Genomic DNA, 23,478 nt, shown 5'->3' with positions numbered 1-23,478 from the left:
GCAGCAGTACACACCTGCAGCTCCGCAGTCGCAGCACACTTCATTGCCCGGCATGCGCAGCACGTCTTCTATGATGGCTTTGGTCAGGTCCTCTAAACCGTCCTCTCCTCCACTGCTCTGCTCGCCACGAAATGCCATGTTCAACGCCTCCTCCTTACTGTTGGTCAGCACCGAGATCCATCTATGCAGGAAAAACACGTCAAAACAGGCATTTTAAACGATATGTGAATTACATTTAGAGCTCATTTACAGTCATATAAACAAACCACTTATAAAGCAAGCTGAATTTAAAGATCTGTGGCTGCAGCAGTCGTCGTTTCACCTTTAGAAAATAAGAAAATAGCAATGAATGCTTATCTTAATATATGCAAGCTCTATGTAAGCTTTTCCTTGTTTTTTTGACTAACAAGTGAACATTCAAGCTTTAATTTGAATTTAAATATCAGTTTCAGTTTTGGCCAAAATGAATATGTAAGTATGGGTACATCAAATATGGGCAAATATCCAACATCACGCATCCCTAATGTGTCTAATGTCAAGTCATAAAGACAATTTTTCATGAGCCAAATTCACTTAAGGAGTCGAGGTAAATCTTGTTTAAACATATTAGAAGGAAAATAAGGTCTGAACTACTTTTAACTGGTTGAAAAAAAAACGGAAGTGAGCTTGTAAAGCAAGAACATGCATTCAAGTTTGGTGCACTTTGCCACACTAAAGGTCTCTGGGTGCAACTGCTCTGTCGAAAAACACACACAATACTGTTTAGGCTCTCCCTCGTACACAATGTGCAGTTGTTGACAAACAGAGGGTGGTTAAGAAAGCAGAGATGCTATGAAAATACAAAGAACCATGTTAACTGACAGTAACATCAGTGGATTTTTGGACATATACAACCCTGCTAGTGTCTACAGCTTGTTTAGAAATATTTTCGTGTAGACTCATGTAGAAGAAGGTGGGAGAATCTCCACAAATGTGGACACAGGTGTGTTGCTCAGCAGCCAAAGTCAAGCTTGACGGTATCTCTTTCGTCAGGGTCTTTTCACACCTGGTCATATGCAGGAGACCACCTTAGGACATCTACAGCATGACCAGGGGCTCATACCAACCCTGCTAGCCACCTGGACGATACTCTATGGGCCTCTTACTCACCACACTCACCCCTTTCTCTGTCCTAAAGGTTTGGACTGTTATTTTTCAACAGATTGTTTTCCCATGCCCCTGGTAATATGCAAGGACATCCAGAGCACGACCTGGGTTGTGTCAATCCTTCTGTTCGACAGTGCCCTCAGGCAGCTTACTCAGCCTTACTTCAGCCTCAGGCTGTGGCTAAAGGGCTAGATTGAAGAAGGTAATCTCTTACATGCTAGTTAAGACAGGTTTAAAAAGGCTCTGAAATTATAAAATCAAGACTGAAAAGGAAGGATGCAACCTTTTGGCATAAAAAAATTGACATTTTCATCTGTTCATTTGTGTACAAACTTGAGACATACACTATATTGCCAAAAGTATTCGACCACCTGCCTTGACATGCATATGAACTTAAGTGACATCCTATTCTTAATCCATAGGGTTTAATATGACGTCAGTCCATCCTTTGAAGCTATAACAGCTTCAACTCTTCTGGGAAGGCTTTCCACAAGGTTTAGGAGTGTGTTTATGGGAATTTTTGACCATTCTTCCAGAAGCGCATTTGTGAGGTCACACTGATGTTGGACGAGAAGGCCTGGCTCTCAGTCTCTGCTCTAATTCATCCCAAAGGTGTTCTATTGGGTTGAGGTGAGGACTCTGTGCAGGCCAGTCAAGTTCATCCACACCAGACTCTCTCATCCATGTCTTTATGGACCTTGCCTTGTGCACTGGTGCACAGTCATGTTGGAATATTATTTGCAGGGATTTTCTGTGAGATTGTTGCTTTTCTTCCGACTTCTTGCTCAGATGCTCTCTCTTTTTTACTACCTAACATCACCTGTCACCACAAGTCCTGGACTCATTGGCTTCTTTTTAGTTGAATGCTAATGCTAATGCTGCAAACCTGCATGCACTCTCATGCAGCTTAAGTTACATTGTGCTGAAAGCAGGTGAATGTGGCACTTTGTGGAAATGTGATGGATAACATTGTTCATACTCAACGATACTGTACTATTAGATCAGTGGTTCTCAAAAGGTGTGGCAAGGCACAGGCAAGTCTAGGTGTGCCTCGGGAATTTGTACTTTTTGCTACTTATAACCTATTTTTGCCACCTTTTTAAACCCTTTTGCCCAATTTTTAGCATCACATCTAACCCCTTTATGCCATTTTTTTTGCTGCTTTAATGCATTTTTTGACACCATTTTTGTCCATTTTTGCCCAATTTGCTGTGGTTTGGCCATTTTTTTCAGCATTTTTAAGCCCTTTTTTGCCACTTTTAACCCATTTAACCCATTTAACCCTTTTAACGCTAACCTCAAGGTGTCATGCTCTTCTAGTAGACCTTGCTGCTGGTCCTCAACGTCCATCAGCTTTTGCTGAAGGGCCGCGTTTTCAGCCATCAGCTCTGCAATGAACTGCTCGTTTTTTAGTACATCCTTTTCCAAGGACTGCACTATGTTCTTCAGGTCAGTAACATGGACGCCAGGCTGCTCTTTGTCCACCTGGCGCTCTGCTTCCCCATTTCCACCTTCATTGTTTAAATGAGGCATTTCTCTCTCAGTCCTCGTGCTTTCAGCAGGTCTGATGGTCTCCATGTTGCCCTGCAGTGAAGCACCGTTGAGGTTCTTGTTTTACCTCATCTGACGCTTGTTCGGCATTTTGATGGAAATGTGTAACTCACAAATTCAGAAAGTCTTGTATGTAGCAGAAGTTAAACTCTGAAGAACAGATGTTTGCCTGTGCCAGGAACTCTCTCCCCAGTGGGATTTATTGATGGTATCAGTGTATGTGTGTTGGATCAGTAGCACTGGTGCTAGCATCCTGGCTAACAGTTACCTCATTAAGAGCTGAAAAGCATGGCAAGCTATTATTGGGTTGAAATTGGTGTTGAGGGGAGTGCAGATGATCGAGTGGTTTAAGGCACTACCCATGTATTGGGGCAGCCCCGGGTTCGAATCCGGCCTGTGGCCCTTTAGCGCATGTCTCTCCCCACTCTCTTCCCTGTTTCCGAGCCTATCCACTGTCCTTGCTCCATAAAATAAAGGCATGAAAAGGCCCAAAAATAAATCTAAAAAAAAAAAAAAAAAAAAAAAATTGGTGTTGAAATTATTAATTAATGCTATTTTCAACACGTTAACCAATTTTTCTACCCATTTTTTGCCACTTCTTATTACTACAATTAACCCATTTTTGCCACTTATTTGGAACTTTTTGCCATATTTAACCCATTTTTGCTACCTTTTTGCCACTTTTTGCCCAAATTTGCTATTATTTAGCCTTTTTGTTGCCATTTTCCCATCACTTTTAACTCTCTCTTTTACCACCTTTTACCAACTTTAACCCTTTTTCTAACCTCTTTTCTGCCACTTGTGATCTATTTTGCCACCTTTATGACACTTACAACCCAGTTATGCCACCTTTTGCCAGTTTTTGCCCACTTATGCCTTTGTTTGACCACTTTTTTGCCCAATTTTTCCCTTTTTTATGACTGTTAACTCATTTTCACCATCTTTTTACACCATTTAACACCTTCATGCCTCATGTTACTCATTTTTGCCACTATTTAGACAATTTCAACATGTTTTTGCCAATTTCACCCATTGTTTGGCCACTTTCTTACCAATTTTTGCCCATTTCTGACTTTGTTTTGACACTTTTTGCCCAATTTTGCCATGTTTTTTCATCACTTTTAACCCATTTTTTGCCACCTTTTGCCCACTTTTGCCATCTCCGTGATCCCCCTGTTGGCCCGGCACTAGAAAGCTCTCCCCTTTTCTCCCCTTATAGGCCACCTTGACTGTAATATTATTTAAAAAGTCTATTTTGTATCGTTTTAAATATGGTGTGCCTTAAGATTTTGGCTTGATCCTCGGTGTGCCTTGGACAAAAAAAAAGTTTGAAAAGCACTGTGTTAGATCAACATTGAAACTATTATCTTAGAGTGGTAAAATTACATATTGTTGCATTTTTTTGCACTATTGGAAATTCATCTGACTTTATACAAGCAATTTGGGGCTAATTTTTTTATTTTTATAACATGAAATATGATTTTTTCCTGGACATGTAGAGTGAATGTGGTTCATACTGAATATAATAAGAAATTTCTCACTTGAAATTAGACAAATACACTTGCTTAGATTTGAGTTTTTGTGTTATTGCTGGTCCAAAGAGAGATTTATTTGTGATCCCAAAGATGTAACACCTTAGTGTTAAATCAAGTGATAAATCTGTATTAATAACTGATTTCTGTAACCACAAATATAATAATATTTCCATTTCACATAAAGTTTTCTACAATCAGTTGTGCCAAATAGTCTTCATTTTGGATTCCATTTTCCTCTGTAATGCTTCTGTGTTTGCCAATTTATTCACAATGAGAAGGTAAAAGCCACCCACACACAGTGTGGTCATTAAAATCATGCATACAGGAAACACTGTCGCTGCCTTTCAAACATTGCCTCCTGCAGTTAACTACATAGCAAAATCTGCCTCAGCTCTCCAACCACTGAACCGGCCCTCAAACACATGCACAGACATAGAGTGAGCTTTAAATCCTGACGTCAGCATTTCCTCTGTCATTGTCACTCAGTCCAGAGCGGCTGAGGCCAGACAGGGAGGGGGCACACAACCCGATGTGTTAGATTGTCTGTTTATCTGTGTGTGGAGAACCACAAGATATTTTAGTCCACAGATACGTAGGTGCACAGATGCTGAGCCCAAGCTGTGTAGTGTTTACTTTAAATTATGTATTATAATATGCTCCCAGCCTAATTGAAGAGGAGCGTGATTGCACAGAGCAGGAGCCCTATGGAATACTAAATATTTCATGGAGAAACCCAGGAAGACTCTGCTGCTGCTGCTGCAGTTTAAAGTGCGTGACAGAAGCGGCAGTGAGGAGCAGAGAGCTGGATCCCAAAGGACAACATGTACGTACAGATACTGAGTGTTCAGGCAGCACTGAACCAAGAGGCAAAACCACAGCAAGACATCAGAGGGAGAACATGCAAGAGTGGGAATCAAAGAGTGGTTTAAACCAAAGAAGAACCACATTCTGGATGTTTTTATGGGATTCAGTAAGAAAGAAAAACATTATAACCAAGTCTAGGTTATGTATTCTAAAAAGAGATGCTAATATAAGCTTTATATTTCAATTTGCATTATACAAATATAATTTATACATAGCAAAAGACATTCATCTTCAAACGAGACAGTTTCCCTTCTACATTTGTTGCAGCGGCAGCGTGAAATATCCAATTATGACTGAAACATTAATCTACGGCTCATCTTTAACTTCTTCCTGCCTGTATCATCTGATTTCCTTTTCATTTGTTGAAAATCTGCAAAAAAATATGAGTTACTTTCACAGAATCTTGCAAAAGGATTAGGCTTAACATTTTAGTTATAGCATCCCACACCTCTAATAATTCAGAAAAAAAGAGAAAAAAAAAAACAAAAAAATAACTTTAGACAAGTTCAGTTATGCTAACTTTTTGAGCTGCAAGCTCAAGCAAGCAGGCTTAGTCAGAGTTTTGCTAGTGGTGGATAATTTTGACTTGAACTGCTGGCTTAAGGCAGAGATAATTAGCAGGCTACAATGTCTGGTAAAACAACAACTTTCCATCACCACTCATACTCATAACTCCTGCTCTTTACCTTATTTATCTGTAGCCTTGTGGTAAAGACCATATGTAGAAGAGACCATGAAAGCTCTCTCTTTTTAATGTTTTGCTAACTACAGTAAGACAAGTAAGCCAGCACGGCTAACCTTCGTTTGGCCAACTATTAAACTAACTGTAGGAACCACCAACAGTTATTTCTTGATGCCTCATCACTTTCTGTTTAGCAAACTTAAAGGCCGTGTGTGAAAGTTTTATAAAACCTGCTTTTTCCAGCAAATGTGCCAGAATATGAGCCTGTGTGTCTGCTCGCTGATATACATGAGTGTGAATGCATGGGAAACACAGTGTGAGCTTGCAGAGATGAGTTACCTCAGACCACAGATCACCCTGCCACCCACTCTCAGCCGTCTGTGTGTGTGTCAAAAAGTAATACGTTTTCGGTCTTTAAGAGCAATAATAACAGCAAGAGGCGCTAAGCAATCTGCCACTGATAAAGACAAGTTGGTGACAGCTGTTTTCAACAACTCATGAACTCACTTTGAGACTTCACATCAGGAAATGTAAGATTGTACAGTCATACACATTAAGCATTGGTCATATGCTCAGTTTTGATGTTGTTATTTTAGACCGCATTTAACAGTCACTTTCAATGACAGCACCCTCTGGTTTCTGAAGAGGCGTTGTGAAGTAAGATGGCATTGGTCTCCATGCTGGAAACGTCCGCTCAACCTAATATCTGAAAAATGTAGATCAGTGGTTCTAACCTTGTTTCAAGCCCCCTCTTTGAAGGGTTAACATTCATACACATCCCCTCCCATACAAAATGATGACTAAAGGGCCAAATTTAATTGTATTTAAATGCCAGAGTATGTGAACCTTTATTTCACTATGAGATGTTAAAACTACTTACATCCAAATTATTTAAATTTCAGTAGAAGACTGAATAAAAGATAAAAGGACTGTTATGCCTACATGGGCACCAGTACAGCCGGTGGCATTGTACATTCTTGTGAATGTGATTTCTCAAGAACACTTTGTAAGATTTTCTTTAAAAATTTCTAGTCAAAAAAACCACCCAGTTCTTCTTCTTGTCTAACCATGGTACTTTCACTAACTAACAACTGCGCACCTTGCAGAGACAGATAACCACCAGGCTGTATTTCTTGTGCACAATTTAATAATAACATGCAATCATACTGACCAATGTTGCAACTTGCAATTGTGATTACAATAGAATACATAAATGGTATCATGAGTCTACTTGCTTGGTTAGGAAAATGCATTGAGTCATGATAGTTTTTGAAACTTAAACTTTGCTGTTAGATTGTTGCTTTTTATCTGACTTCTTGCTCAGATGCGCTCTCTTTTTCACTTCCTAGCGTCATGTGTCACCACAAATCCTGGGCTCACTGGCTTCTTTTTAGCTGAAGGCTGGTGTGTGAACTAATAATACTTGTATGCATTTCTCATGGGAGAACTGCAGCTAACTGCTAAAGTTACATAATACTGAAAGCAAGTGACTGGGGCATTCTGTGGAAGAGTGATGACATTATTGTCCCTGCTGAAGGTTAATTTACTATAATAAACTATTATTTTATGACAATAAAATTACAGATTGTCGCTATAAAGTAAAATTTATTGCACCATTGTCTAATTATTTATACTTCTCACAAGAAATTCAGGGCTTATTTTCGTTTTTTTATAAATTGAAATCTGCTTTTTTTGCTGGACTTGCCATTTGAGAGTAGCTTGTACTGAGAAAATTGGGATATTTTTAACCTAAAATTGACAAATGCACTTAGGGATGAGTTTTTGCAGTGTTGCTGGTCAAAAGAGAGGTTTACTTGTAGCATTTTGTTTTGAAGTGTGTATTTCTTCACCCAAAACATACCAATGTTAGAATAAAAATACAAAACCTGAAGTTTTTACAGGACTGCTTTCTAGCTTATTTTCCAAAAAACAAACATTTTACCTTTTTTGAAATTAGAGGAACATCTACAAAGTGCAATAGTGGCACTATTGTGAACTTTAAAAGCCCTTATGGCATTTTTGTAAACCTTTCAAGTACTATTCATCACAAAAATAATTGTGCCCTTTTATGCAATTATATAACTGCACAGACACTGTGATTGTGATTAGATTAATTATGCAGCACTGGCTCTAGTTCACTTGAAATTTTACAATTTCTAAATTTTCATATCCTATTTTTTCTTTAACTCTCAGTTTTATATTTGTCTAAGTGATAATGTAGCACAACAGAGAGGCAAAATTTAAATCTTTGCAGCTCAAGTCATCAGGACTTAAGAGGAAACTCAAATCAGAACTTGAGGTAACTAAGAAAAGGATATGTGCCACAACTAAATGTAAGTTACTATCAGCCTTAAACACAAACAGAATAGTTGACTTTTACTGACATACAAGGCAACTAGGCAACCATGGTTTATGATTTTGGAGTTGCACCTCAGTTGGCTTGACAAATTTTTAAAGGGGTCACAGACCACCCAGGTCACATCTCTGGACACGCCCCTATGTAGGTCACCCGCGCCCACCTAGTGATCACAGCCCACAGTTTGAGAAACACTGATCTAAAACAGATAGAGGCAGGTCTTAAGACCCCCTTGGAGAACAGCTACAATGAACCCACTTGTTGTTCAGTGCTGTCATGCTTTTTTCAAGTAAAGGTACAAACACCAGGTTGGGTATTTACTGGATTAATGTGTACCAGGGAAGACAAGCTTCATTTTGTTACAGCAGAGGCTGCTGCTTGGTTGTTAAAAAGCAAAAGTCACATACAATCTATTAAACGACCTAAATGCAAAGTACTCACATGACAAACTCTTGTTCATCTTCAGCTTGGAAATGATATGTCCGGTTATCTGTGGAGCACATACACAACTTCGTCAGGTAATACTTCTGTTATTTGCATTTATAAAACAAAAAGCAGCAGATAGTGTACAATAACTGTTCAAATATTTCACCTGAACATGTGACACCTCTGGGAAAAGCTGTCTAAAAATAGTGCATCTCTCAGATTCTCCTTGATGTGTCAAAGAGGCAGGCATTCCCAGCTGCTTTGTACTAACATGCATAAAACTAAGAAAATGTGTCAGGCAGAAGAATTTTCTGAATGGGAGTTTAAAACTTACGAGAAATGAGATCGAAACATTTTCTGTCCTCCGTGCTTGGTTTGACCTGGCAGGTGAGCAGGTTGAGTTTGACTGGCTGTCTATTGGACTGCAAGCACAAACAGAAAGACACACAGTTAAGAAATGCATAATCATACAACTTAAGTTATCAAGACAAGAGTTAATACACAGCATAACTTTGTTTTCAATGTCAGAAAATAGAAAAAATGCTTTATCTGATAAACAACAAAATCTAACAAAACCATCCATCCATTCTTGTTGCCACTTGTCCCATAGGGGGTCAAGGGGGCGAGAGCCAATCCTGGCAGAGCACATCCTGGACTAGTGGCTAATAATTCAAGGGTTTGGCATACAAGGACAGATAAGTACATACGCTACCACTCACAACTATGGGCAATTTAGCATCATCAGTTAAGCTAATGAGCATGGCTGCTGTTAGTAGGTAAATTTACCCTTTTATATCCATATGATATCAATAGGCTTTAATGACTTATCTAAATTCTCCCAGTGATTGCACATAACTTTTATAAAGCACTGTTCTCTTTAAGCATTGCTGTTGCTGTTGCTGTCTTTATTATTTAAGGTGTGCTTTTAAAGAAGGTGTTCCTTAGGCTTGGTAATTTACTAGCTCTCTTCTAGGCACTCTGGACCAGGGAAACACAAGTTTGATCCACTATTCTATATATTACACTGACACATACATACAGTCATGTGCATAAGTTTTAGGCATGTAGGGAGCTAAGGATTCATTAAGGGGCCTGATGTGCCACAACGTGGACGGCACTTATTATGTCCTGACTTTTTCATACCTGTGAAGATGCCAAGAGACTGCAAGCAGTTTTAGGGCCCATGGGAAATCCACAGCACAACCAGGGGCTCGTGGCAACCCTAACTATCCACCCTCTGCCGTGTTATCTCCCCACATCCATCCCTTTCTCTGCCCTAAAGGGGTGGACTTATTTTTTCAACAACTTATTTTCACATGCCCCTGGTAATATGCAAAGACATCCAGAGCACGACCTGGGTTGTGTCAAATCTCCTTCCTGCCTGATGGTGCCCTCAGGCAGACTTACTCGTCATATCTAAGCCTAACTTCAGCCTCAATTGTGGGCCCCAACATGCCTTAAACTTATGCACAGTATTGTGCATAGACGTGAATAGCAAACAGATAAACTTGAATTTGAATTTGTGTTAACCACATGGATAATTAATCCAGCATTTTTTTCACTCTTTTGACCCAGGCTGAAATATCTAATAACTTTTGAAAGGATCTATACATCTTTGGACATTAAAAAAGAACCCTGCATATTAGGACATGCTTACTTTATCAGATAAATATTAGACCCTTTTATATGTACATAGTGTAAATACACACACAGGATTTCTCACGTCTGAGAAAACAGAAAAAAATGTTTTCATACATGGGCTGTCATTATCGGGAAATACTCTTCTCATACTGTTATTCTCCCTAGGGTGTCATTAATAAGCATTTTAATCTAATGCCGTTGTAGTGACGAAGACAATAGAGAGGTTACCATGATGAAGATTAAGCTGAGAACAATTCGCAAGAATGAGACATAACAATGCAACCATTTGACAACACTACCCAGAGTGCAATGAACCACAGTGGCAGCATATAAGGGAATTTATAGTTAAAATGTCTCAAATCTAGTTACTATCTATCTATCTATCTACTATCTATCTAGTTACTTTCTTTGTATGTCATATCAAAGAAACCATGTTATTCTACAAGGTCAAATTATTTTAGGACACAGCATTCCCCTAATTGCTTTTCAAGTTTTTTGCAGCAGGTAGAGTCTTAATAGCAGTATTTTTATCATTCAAGTAAAACAACCTTGGTTAACATATCAGTCTGAAGTTCTAGCATAGTCTTGTGCTCACTTTCAGGTGAAGTACAACCACAAAAAGCTGCTAGCATGACTGTAGACTCTTGCTGTGTGTTGCCAGAGAGGTCAAGACAGCACTACATCACAATGCAGCTAATTATGGATCTGTATCTTGTTTTTCTTTAATTTGCTTTTACTCATTGCAAATTTAAACTTGTGTTTAATGATCAATAATATGTTTTCATTCATTTCTAGTTTTAATTTACCCTGGTTTTATGGATGTTTTACTTATTTCTATATCATTTTACTCAAGGGATAACATGAGGGTTAGAGTCTTGAGCACTGTCGTCTCTTTGTCTCCTCCTGTGCTGTCTGTCTTATGCCTAAAAAAGCCAACTCACTGTAAAACAAATCTATCTACTTGCACAAATAAAGTAACATTCTTGATTAACCCTAGAGTTCAGCCCACAGCCTGTCAATTTCTACAAACTGCTTAAAAGTTTGTAAAGATAGAAACCTGAGAAAATCTCAAAGAGATGATCAAGGATGTGACACCAGCTTTTAGTAGCATAAATGTTGACATTATAATCAAATCACCAAACTGAATACTGTTGCTGTAATCAGAATAAACACAGCGGGAATCTGGCTTTAAGATAGTCTAAGTTGAAAAGTTTTGTAACAGCACCAGAAAACCTCCTCTCGTCTCCTTTAAAAGGCCGGACTGTGCTGGCTGTGTTTCACACTGTAAAAATGGGCCCAGTTGGCACTCTAACACTGAGCATTGTCTCTTGCCAGTGCCCGGGCCGAGGAGGGGCCGGGGCACGTGCTAATGAAATGCTAACAGGCTGCGATGAGCTTTGGAGGCCGGCTGGTCTGCTGGCAGGCCGCCATGTCAACAAGAGTCACCTAGAGTTCAGCTGCCACGAGGGCTGAAGGAAAGACGTTGGCGTGGTGGTGAACCGCCTCCAGACACAGAGGAGGGATTCTAAGCTCTCGTAAAGCTACCTCTAAGACAATAAGAGTCAACAGATAGGGGGGAGTTTTACTCAGCCCTTTAACTTTTGGAGTAAAAAGAGTTCATACCCCATTAGGACTGCCAGATATATTTCTGATACTTCAGAAAGCACGTTTTAAAATGACATAATGACAGTTAGTTTGATGATCAATAGTACAAAATGGTACCCAAGCTTTGAAAGGCAGATTTTAATTTACAAGCATGGATCAACAAGCAAAAGCTCTAAATATGTCAGAGTTAGCAAGAATGCTGGACTATATCCACAAAAATTTTCTTTAAGTTACCTGGGCTATATTTTTTAAATGCAGCTGAAAATTTTAATTTTGACAATTTTTTGTATTTTTTATAGGAGCTAACTGTCCAAATACAGACTTTTATTGTTATCCTTTGTTCATTTTCATAAGCAACTAATCCATAAAAGCTTGTTACCTTCCTTTATTTATTACCTCCGCCAATAAGGTTATGTGATCAACAGGGTTTGTTAGATAGTTAGTTTGTTTGCTGGCAACATAACTCAAAAAGTTATGGATGGATTTTGATGACATTTTCAGGAAATGTCAGAAATGGCATAAGGAAGAGCTGATTAGATTTTGGGAGTGATCTGGATCACCGTCTGGATCCAGGAATTTTTTAAAGGATTCTTTACTTTTGGGATATAGGGCTAATGGCAGAGGTCTGCGATCTCTGAGTGCTTTTCTAGTTCATTATGACATCCCGTCTCTCCTATTTCAAATAATATCCATAGCATTAGTGCAGGTCATTAATCAGTTTGTAGACTGACTTTGAGTAAACTTTGAATGATCTTCTTTTAACTTTAATTTGAGTAGATTTACAGAGCAGTACTTTTACTTCTACTGAAGTAAATTTTAATCAAAGAAACTGTGCTTTACTTGAGTAAAATGGTATTGTACTTCTTCCACCTCTGGTATGAACACAGACAGCAGATATTTTCACTTTAACGTTACTCTTAAATACCTTTTCTAGTCTGATAGTATTTCCCCTCCCAACCCCAACCGTTGACTTGACAAGCAAACTGTAGGAAAACTTCTTCTGTGAGGGACAACAATGAGCATATCAGGAGATTTTCTAGGAAGGTTAACCAGAAATTATCCTGAAATTTTCAGGGTTGTATTTTGAGATCTAGAGAAATTACATTGTCATGAGAAAACTAGCCCTGTTAGCTCAAGATAACAATATAGATTAGTTGATAATATAAAAAACAGCTGTTAATCTGTATGACTGGAAAGCAGAGTAAAACAAAATGCATGTATGCGTAGGTCTTCTGCGTTTAAAACTCTTATCTCTCTGCTGTTCTTGTCCTCAGGGTGGGACATAAGCACCCACCACTGGCCAAATGCGGCTATTTTTGAGCAGTGTTGAGTGAATTTGCTAAACCTACTGGCCACTGGGGTGGGTAAATAAAAGTAAAATAAAAGAAAGACTTTGCAGAGGCATTCAGCATAAATTAAGTGCTTGTTCTTACCGACTTAATGATCAGAAACCAGCAGAGCTACACGCTCACTGACCAAAGAACCCCACTACCTCCTCCTCAGGTCAGAGCTGCAGTTAGATATGTACAGGCGGCTGTGTGCTGGGATGGTCTTACTCAATATCACACGAGTAATACAAAAACTGGTTTATCTGCTGAAAGTTTCTCTGAACCAGTGTTCCTCTAGTCTTAAATCCAAGATAGTTAAACAAGGCCTGAAATGTGGTGTGAGATTGCAGGAATCATGCTGAAAATATTCAGTTCTTGCAAGATCGGCACATAATGCAAGAAAATGCCACTAGACCCAGGAAGATCTTAAATGACCAAAAAGTGAAACACACTTGTTTCTGTTTTAGTATTCACCTTCCTGCAGTCAAACAGGAACTAAAACATCACACATCTAAATCTCCCCTGCAGCTGCACACGAGCCCAGACGCTGCTACAAACGTGCCAGTGTATACAGTTCGCTCACACTCGCTCTGAGATGAGTCACCGAGGCGCAGCCGGCTGCAGGGGGAGGGGCTGAATGAGGGGGATGAGGTTTCCATGACAACCCATCTATGTCAATTGCACTCTGCCAGCCTCCAGATTGAGAGAGCCCGACACAACCTCCCTGCATGATGTTTCTCCCTTTGATCCACACAGCTACTCGTGGGGGTCAGGGAGTTTATATGAGAGAGTGTGTGCGTGCGTTCGTCCTTTACTCACCGTGGCATGAGAGATGGTGAGGATGCCCCCCTTCACTGAGCACTGCCTCCTCTGCCACACCTTCCTCAGCCTGTGTGACACATTAGGAAATGAGTTTACATCTTTATTCAATGTTCTGTGCACTACTTAAATGTAATTAAATGCATCATAAAGACTGTTCTGCTAAATGTTTTAACAATTGAATTCAATCTCATCTTTCTGTCATGTAAAACGATATGATTATCCAAACCAGGCATACAGAACACCATAATTCAGCAAAAATGATTGCCAAGGTTAAATCAGATTACAGTGATAGCACAGGAGGGAAAACACTCATCTTAATACTAACAGGCCAATTTGTCAGCTTTGTATCTGTTTCCTCTTCCTGTCATTATTTCTTCAACACATTTCAGAGCTTTTTGTCATATATTTTATTAATGAAAGATGTTCTTCACTCTCCACAACATGGACAAAAATGTGACTCATTCTTGCATTTGACAGTATCACATAATTCAAACAATCTTTGGTTGGCCTGGATGTCTTAAATTTGGTCAATTCAAGAGCTTAACAAAGCTCTTGAAAATCAGCAGGAGTTTGAAAGTTAACTTTGGTTAAAAACTGTGTAATTACATTGGTCCAGAACCTTTTTTCAACCGCTTCAATCAGCTGAACCACAGTTACAACATCAGCAAGTCAGAAAACACCTCTCCATCTTATAATTTTGACAGTTTCTGAATTTGATGTTGAAAGGGTGACAAAAAAATTGTCATTTCCTCTTATAAGGACATTTCTTATACAAAATGACAAATGTGGTGCATTATGGGCTGTGTAATGTTAATTAAAAGGTTCATGGACATCATAATGAGAGCAGTCTCAGCAAGAAAAAAGCAGACCGCATATACGCAGGCACTTAAAGGTAGAATATCCGACATTTTACACTGAAAAGTATTAAAAATCAAACATATGCTACGTAAATGTTTTTTCTGAGTACAGTATCAACACACTGAATTAAAACTTCGGTACCCTGTAGTTTTGTTTATATGGGATGTTTATAACTCTGTCCAGACCAGATTGGGGCGGTAACCTTCTCCTCTGGCACACGCCCCTCTCCTCCTAGAAGCGCCCCCAGGGGCAGCAGTGCTGCTGCAGGTAAATGTTTCTCCCAAACAGCTGAGAGGAGTGTAAACGGCAGACTCCAATCAGAAGCGGCCGACTGAAGGCCTGTCACCAGCTTCCCCTCCACCTAAAAAGCCTCGACATTTGTCTAGGAAACCCTCTGACAAAGCGAAAGGAAAAACTAGAGTTAATATCAGACTTGCTTTTCCTCGGTGGCGAGCCCTACGTGATGCTAAAAAGCTCTCGCATGACTCAGAACTGGCTTTGCTCTCGTGGATGCATAAGTAGGCTACATCTTTTCATTCATTGTGCGTATTGTCTCAACATTTGTCCAGTGTTGATTTATTGACAGCACTATTCTTATGGTTGGACATTTAAGCTGAGTGTGATAGCACAGCTGAAATAAATGTGGGGTAAAAATGAATGGAAGCTAGGCATGCTAATGTTAGCCTGCTGCTGATAAATGGAGGCTGCAGACGGAGGTAGCTCTACTCAAATCAGGTAGTATCTCAAATTTTGTTTATCTCATATCACCCAAGTCTTGTTTGAAGCTGATGTTTTCATGTTTAATTGATGCTATAACATAACCAGCCAGGATAAGAAGAGCTCGTGAAATGGTTTACTGCAGCTGAAAAAAGATATTAGCAGTAAAGGTTGCCTTGAACGTTACATATAAACTTGTATATGATCGGTGTTTAGGATCAACCGAAGCTAAAGTGGCTAAAGGGGGAGGCTTCAAAGTGGCGGAGGTGTGTAAAAAACTCCTCTTTGTTTACATTTTCAAGGCTTTGCTCTCCTACGACACCTAGTGGAAAAAAAAAATCGCATAGTCTACCCTTAAGACTGTGCAGCTCTGACTTCAAAGACAGAATGACCCTTGTGTAATGATGTAGTTTCTTGAAAACAAATGACAAGTAATATTTTTAAATATATGTTTTTGGGCTTTTTCAGCCGTTATTTGATAGTGAAGGACAGTGGATCGAGTAGGAAACAAGGATGAGGGATTGGGGGAAAGGAGCCACAGGCTGGACCTAATCTTGGACCACCTGTGTACATGGGGTGTGTACTAACCACTAGACCATCTGAGCGCCACAATGGTTAGTAAAATTCTATATTAGAAAAATTTGGGGGCTTTTTATTCCTTTATTCGATAATGAAGGACAGTGGATTGAGTAGGAAACAGGGATGAGAGAGAGGGGCAGGAAAGAGGCCACAGTCCAGACTTGAACCCAGGCTGCCCGTGTATGGGCACAACTAGGGGTGGTGATTGAAACTCCTGTCTGTAAAAACCTGGTTCTGCCACAGGCTGTGTGACGTAATGTAATGTTATAATATCACTGAAGTAAAACATTCATAAGTTCTTGCAAGTGGAAGATGAGCTAAAAGCAAATCAGCACAAATCAAGCCAAAAATGTGTAACCTTTGACTGCTGGCTTGAAGAAAAATCACTCAGCTTGTCAGTAGCATGCAATCATAACAATAGCTTCAGTTACTTCAGCACAACTTTCTTCTTAAACTCCTCATTAAAAAGCTGAAAAATGCTTCCAAACTTTGAAGCAAGGCCCATTAGTCAAAAATATTAATCCAGTGTAGAAATTTGTGACGGAATCTGCAAAACTGAAGTTAATTAGCTAACTTAAACAGCTGAAAGGTGATTATATATGATGCTTTCAATTAACCTGAGTAAATTAGATGACTGTATCCTATACTTCATGTTATGTTCAAATACCACATCAAAAAAAGACGATTCAGTTTTTGATGAGAAACTTCAATAAATATGATTGTGAATATTACAAATGAGTTTGTATTAAAGGAATATAAAAAATTATAACTGAAAATTTTGTAACTTTTTTAACCAACTTTTTAACTCATGCATTACTCAGTTTAGACCACCATATTGTTAATATTTGTCTTTCCACAAAATATCAGAAAATTATCAATAGTGGTACTGATAAGGAGTATCGATAAGGCCATCAGTATCAATAAAAATGAATCTCTAATCCCTAGGTGAGACCTAACCACTCGGAACTCATCAGCTGACGGTGGTGGTGCAGAGCTTTCATGCAGGTAATGTGGTTCTGAATTCAACTCTGCCCCCTTGCTTCTCAAGGGTGACAGTGATGCACTGTAAAGTCAAAAAAAAAATTGTTTAATGTGACAAAAACTGCTTTCCAATAAAAATCAAGTCTAACCACAGACACCTAATCAACATTTTTGAGTAGTTGTTGAAAACTTTAACTCTAGAATCAGTTTGAATCGTCTTTTTAACCAAGGATTTCTGACTTCTTATGTTTACTGTAACTGGGGTTCAGGTAGGCTAGCTGTAAGGTCTTACCCCATGCATAGAGGTTACAGTCCTCTGCACAATCAGCCTGGGTTCAAGACAGACTCAGGGCTTCTTTCCATAATGTCACTCTTTTCCTGGTTTCCTACTTTAGCCGCTGTCCAATCCAAATAAAGGCAATAAGCCAAAAAATATATCTCAAAAGTAAAGCAAAAATTTGTAAAAGTAAAATAAAGACGTTAAAAACAAGTGTCTCTGACATAATACAATCAGCAGGGGTGGAAAGTAACTAAATACATATAATTACATTACTGTAATTGAGTAACTTTTTTGTGTAATTGCACTTTTTTAGTACTTTTAAAGGAAAGTGTGAAAGCTTTATATTCTCTTGTTGTTACTGCACATTAGGGAAAGTATATATTTCACTTTACAAGCCCCCTGGGTAGATATAAGTAGCTACTCAGTACTTTAAATAAACTTTAAGTGATTTTCTGTGTATTTGAGTAGATTTATAAACCAGTACTTTGCTTCTTCTTAAGTAAATTTAAACCAAATTAAATGTACTTTTACTTGAGTATGAGAGTCATGACTTTTTCCACCTCTGGTAATCAGCATTGTGAAGAATGATGGCTGCATTGCATCTTACCCATCGCTCTTCTTCAGCAGGTAGCCTTTCTTCTCGCTGCCAAACTCCTTGTTCCCCTGCAGCTGGTGCATGCTGTAGCCACCTTGCTTACTCTGTGAGTCCTGTGTAAATCATCACCATAAATGAACAAACACATCGTCACTTTTAAGACCCAGTTTAATCAGAAACACTCCTTAAAACCATGCAACACAGACACAAAAACTCTAATGACCCTAGGTATCTTCTGAAAACCAAAGAAACAGCGCTAAAAGAGAACTTAAATCTACACAACATGCTATGCAGCGCCTCTAAAAGGCCAAACCACATCACTGTCAAGCAGAACGCACAGATGCCAGCATGCTCCACATGCACCAGCACTTACTCTTCTAGACTTGATTCCAGACAAGCAGAAGGCAGAAGGAGGGAGATAGAAGGGAGAGGTGTGAAAGATCCGGCTCAGGTGCAGGCGGTGAGTGTGAACCAGTGAATCGCCTGCCCTGTGTGTCCACCAAGACCGCAATCTAACGTGTTTGCTGTCTAAATGTAGTGCCCAGAGTGGGTGATATTAGCAAGAGAAGCTACAGGAAGTGTAAATTAACAACATGCAGAAAACAAAGTAATAGTGTCAGCGTGTGAACCAAGGGGACAGTGAGACGAGCAGACAGCTGCAGCAGGAGTATGTTTATAAGTTTGTTTATCTGGCTGTGTATTTAAATGTGGGATTTGGTGAGTGGCTCTCCACTGAGCAGCCAGTGAGGCACAACACTGGTCACCAGCAAAGCCGACCACACACTGGCTACCAGCATGGTACAGCACTGGGCACTCGCTCCGTGCTGCAGGAGACCAAACCTGCTAGAGGCCAGAGTGAGAGGAGGTGTGTGATAAAAATGTGTCTTCTTATCTGTTTCTAACAACAAATCTGTGTGCTACCTGAAATAATATGGCTGGTGAACGACAATAATGTGTTAGGCTCTTTATGGCTGCAGAATTTCTTCTGCTTTGAGTGTCAATTTTGTCCTGTGTCCGTCTGTGACCTGCCTACCTCCTTCTGGTCCAGCTGGAGGGAGGACTTGATGAGATCCCGCAGGGCGGTCAGCTGCTTCTTCTCCTCATCCTGAGTTTGTTTGATCTGAAGAGGATTAGAAAAGAGGTTCAAAATTAAGCACTAGCCAACAGGGGAAGGTCCAGGATTCTTTTTGGGCAACAGATCTAGATTTTTAATGGGCTGGCATGAAGTTTGGATGCACAAATACACAAAAATTAGCTTCAATCCCCTTACCATCACTGCTAATCATGTTCCTTTATATTCCTCATCTTCCTGGGTATATCTTTTAAATGCTCTTGCTGCTTCTGTGCAACTACTGGCCCATATGCAATCTTCCCTTTTGGTCTAAAATACTATAATGGGTTGCAACCTCACAAGTCCAGCCAATTAGTGCCAGGAGTCTCACAATTTCTGAAATGGGGATCACCTGTTACAGTGAATGTGTTAGTAACTGAAGTTTAAAGACACCTGTTCCTGGAAGGCACAGTCAATGGTTAATCAGTATTCCTAGTTACCATTACACCATGAGGACAAAAGAACACTTTAAGCTACTCAGAGAAAAAGTTATTGAAAAGTATGAGTCAGGGGATGGATACAAAAAATGTCCAAGGCACTGAATATCTCCCACAGTTCAGTTAAATCCATCATCAAGAAATGGAAGGAATATGGCACGTGTTAATCTGCCTCGATCAGGCCATCCTCACAAATTGAGTGACCATGCAAGAAGGAGACCAGTGAGAGAGACCACCAAGATACCTATGACCTATAAAGTTTCAGCAGCTGATAGTGGCTCTGCAGACAACAACTGTTGCCATGGTTATTCAACAGTCAAAGCTTTATGAGAGAGTGGCAAAGAGAAAGGCACTGTTGACCTGAAGCATATGCCAAAAGCTGCACAGAAATGGTACAAAGACAACAGGCTTAATGTTCTGTAGTGGCCGAGTCAAAGCACAGACCTCAATCCAATAGAGGATTTGTTGCTGGACTTGAAAAGGGCTGTTTGTGCCCAATCCCTGTGCAACCTGACAGAGCTTGAGTAGTTTTGGAAAGAAGAATAGAGTTAAACTGCAGTACTCAGATGCGCAAGGCTGAATATTTATACAATCACTGATTTTACACTAAATATTTTTTTTATTTAAGTGACATTACATTGTAGAAAACTGTTTTCATTTTGACATTAAAGAAGTTTTTGTAAATTATTTGTTAAAAAAAGCCAAATTATATTGACTACAATTGATTTATAAAATCAATTAAGGGTAAAACATCCAAGGGGGTGAATATTTGGTTGGCACTTTGGTTGGCCAGATTGAACTCCAACCTGTGGCTCCTTTCCTGCTTGTTATTCCCCACTCTCACACTTATTTCAGACTCTGTCTCCTTTTTGATAAACCAGCCCCTTTATCCTTTCTGACGACTCTTTCTATATTAAGATTTTAAGACTTTATCTCTCATTCATTTCATTAAATCTAAAGTGGATGCATTCTAATCTTGTAAAGCTGCTTCCATGTTTCTCACTGGCAAATCCATCTTGCAAAGCTCCCGTCTGAACCGTTTTGGCCCGGTTAGAAAGTGACAGGACCAATCAGGAGGGGCAGTCCTTTCAGGCACGGCGAAGTCGTGACGGAAGCAAGCAGCAACAAGAAGCTGGTGCAATTATGGCAAAAGACATTGGCGTGGATGCAGCTAGAGCATCAGTTTTATCAGAACTTGACGACATTTCTTCGTTAAAAGAAGAACAAAAAACAGCACTGAGTTGTTTTCTTTTCTAAAAACAGCAAAAGTCGTGTACTGACATGTCTACAGTCACCATGGTTCACGTTTACCAGATCTGGCGTGCCAGGTAAGACGCATTCAGGCATTAATAAAAAAGTTAAAACTCAAAAAAACTTTTTAGATTCCTTCATAAGGAGTAGTTTGCTTAGTGTCATAGTTTTAAAGTCAGCAGTGAAACAAAAGATCCACAGGCTACTGACAGCTCCTCAGTATCAGGTTTCATCAGCACCTCTCAATCGAATCGATGCTCGGTTACAGTAAATTCATTTATCCAGAAAGAGAAGATGGAAGAGGGGGAAGGATCTTTAATAGACCTCTCCCTGTACAGGCTTTTGGCCATCTTTGTGAATTTGTGAGGATTTCTAGTTTCCATTGGAAACTGAAATGTGACAGTTTCTTTGGCTGTGCGACCTTCTCTAACAACTGTGGGGGCTTTACATTCTGATAAAAGTGGTGCTTTAGGAAAAAGAGCAGTACTATAAATAAGAAATGATGTTGAGCAGACAATAAAGGCTCTGATTTTTTCAAGGTTCTCTTTAGATACAGTACGAATTCTATTACTATAATTTTTAAGAACAGAGATGCATTAAAACATTTTTCCAGTCTTTATGACTCTTGCATTTATTTTTACCATCATGACAAAGTACTTCAAGGGCACAGATTCAATTTTAACTTGCAGACATTCAAACAGACATTTATAGTTATCAATGCCTCACTAGCATTACCACACTTTTAAACTACAAGACCATTAACTCTTTTCTGGTTTTTGCTTAACAAGAGCAGAAAAGATTGTTGTTTTAATGCAATCTGTGCTAGATTAGACCTGAGTAATGCCCATACTGAGCAAATAATTTAAGCTGCATTGTGTATAAAAGAATCACACACAGTTATCACTGTGAATAATTAAGAGGAGGGATATGGGGATGCTTTCACCCCTGGAGCTCCTTAGCTTACTTCCGATCATTGCAATTTTCGCTAGGCTTGTTTTGTGCTCTGCAATATTGTAGAGCAGACTAAGATCATCTCCAACACAGGGTTGCCCCTACGCCATTATGGCACAAGCCCCTTTTCCAACAACGTGGATAAAAAATGCCATGCACAGCTGGGCTATGTCATGTCTGAAAGCTCTAAGATGCTTGTTAGCTAGCTAGACTACCAAAAAGGAAAAGGGAGTTGTGGGTTGACTTGGAGAAGCAGGACACTAAAAGCAAAAACAAAGATGTCTACAAAGTTGTCAGCTACTGCATGAATGAGATGGGCTTTCACTGAGCAGCACTCCCTGAAGGTCCAAATGTCTGGCAGCAGCACTACGAGACCAGCTTGGAAATATAGGAGGTTTCAGTGGGGAAAAGGACGAATTCCTTTGATTTAAAAACATAACATTTATAAACAGATGTTGTTGAGTCCTGGGATGCTGGTGGGACTTTCACCAGCTTGATGAGTAATGTTAGCCTTTCATTATTTTTATGCTGATTATCAGTCAGGATTAAAATTGCCTTGTGGAAGTATTATTATTATAATGCTTTTGTCATGAAGATGCATTTTTCTGGGCTTTCTATGCCTGTGTTTTAGAGATTATTGAAGAGGACAGTGGATAAAGTTGGAAACTGGGTATAGAGAGAGTTGGAAAGGACATGCAGTAAAGGAGCAACAGCCTGGATTTGAAACTAGGCCTGCCACTTCAAGGACAACAGCCTCTACACATGAATATCACCACTAGGCTTACAGCTCCCCATTGTACTGTTTGTGTTCTCCCTGCAACAAACCTAACCCAACGACAGATTGACTGTTTCATGTATGCATGACGAAGGATGCATTTCACATTCATCTGGGAAACCTCCCATACCAAGTGTTGAGGATGAAACTCATGCCGAAGATGGTCTGGAGTAGAGCAAAAACATCTTCCATGCCAAAAGAAGCTTTCAGTGTGGCTCTTGGCGTGTTGCTGTTTATTCAATAAAGAAATGTGGTCCAGTTCTGAAAAAAACTGCCTCTATATTATAGCTACATCCAAAGTCATTGCCACACCAGAGGCAGCCATTAACTTCCAGTAAAACTAAACCAGGCCTACAGCTACCTCCTCATTCTCCCTAAATGATGCTGATTGGTCAGGTCCATTTTCAGAGCTTTCATAGATGGATTTGCCTGATGACAGACATGGAATATGGACAATCCATCTGCTTCACAAGATTGCAAACTACTTCCAGTCTATGACTAAAAACAAGCCTCTTCTAGGCAATGATCAAAGCTTGCTTGTTTTGTTGGCATTAGAATGATTGTTGTGTTTATATTAGAGCTGTCAGCATTAATGGATTCATCATGGTAAATTAGGATTCATCATTAGTGTATTAAATGTTTTTAATCCCGATCAATCACAATGTCTCCCTGTAGCCACAGTGATGTACAATAAGTCCACCAATGCTCCTTAATGCTTTATTTCAGTAAAAAAAAAAAAAAAACTCACAGACAAGGACAAAGGACAAGTCAAGAGCCATCTACAGTTTTGTTATCAACATTTTTACTCTTCCTTGTCAACATGTTACTTTTTCAGCGGTTAAGTTCATGATCTACAATCTGGCCAAAGTTCCTGATTTCCTTCAAATATAAAAGCAGGTCTGTCACCAAACAAGCTCATTACTCTTAGTTTCAGACAGTGCAAAAATCCCAAATTAAACAAATATAATTTCAAATGTAAAATAGTGG

At 39.4% G+C, this 23,478-nt stretch overlaps 1 protein-coding gene across 3 annotated transcripts in view; it reads right to left on the bottom strand.

The window, feature by feature from the left end:
• asap1b (ArfGAP with SH3 domain, ankyrin repeat and PH domain 1b) overlaps positions 1-23,478 on the bottom strand; it is a 132,177-nt gene that overhangs the window by 28,250 nt on the left and 80,449 nt on the right. For 2 of the 3 annotated variants that reach the window (XM_041814115.1, XM_041814113.1), the window contains exons 9-15: positions 19,000-19,086; positions 18,340-18,348; positions 17,979-18,079; positions 13,954-14,023; positions 8,895-8,982; positions 8,576-8,624; positions 15-181 (exon numbers count right to left, since the gene is read on the bottom strand). In XM_041814115.1, the coding sequence (XP_041670049.1) occupies positions 15-181; positions 8,576-8,624; positions 8,895-8,982; positions 13,954-14,023; positions 17,979-18,079; positions 18,340-18,348; positions 19,000-19,086 (571 nt within the window). The remainder of the gene's footprint in view (positions 1-14; positions 182-8,575; positions 8,625-8,894; positions 8,983-13,953; positions 14,024-17,978; positions 18,080-18,339; positions 18,349-18,999; positions 19,087-23,478) is intronic. The other variant, XM_041814114.1, reaches the window with a different exon arrangement.

The sequence above is a fragment of the Cheilinus undulatus genome, linkage group 19 (genome assembly GCF_018320785.1).
Source record: "Cheilinus undulatus linkage group 19, ASM1832078v1, whole genome shotgun sequence".
In the NCBI taxonomy this organism is placed as follows: domain Eukaryota; kingdom Metazoa; phylum Chordata; class Actinopteri; order Labriformes; family Labridae; genus Cheilinus; species Cheilinus undulatus.
This window is presented reverse-complemented; position numbering and strand designations above follow the sequence as displayed.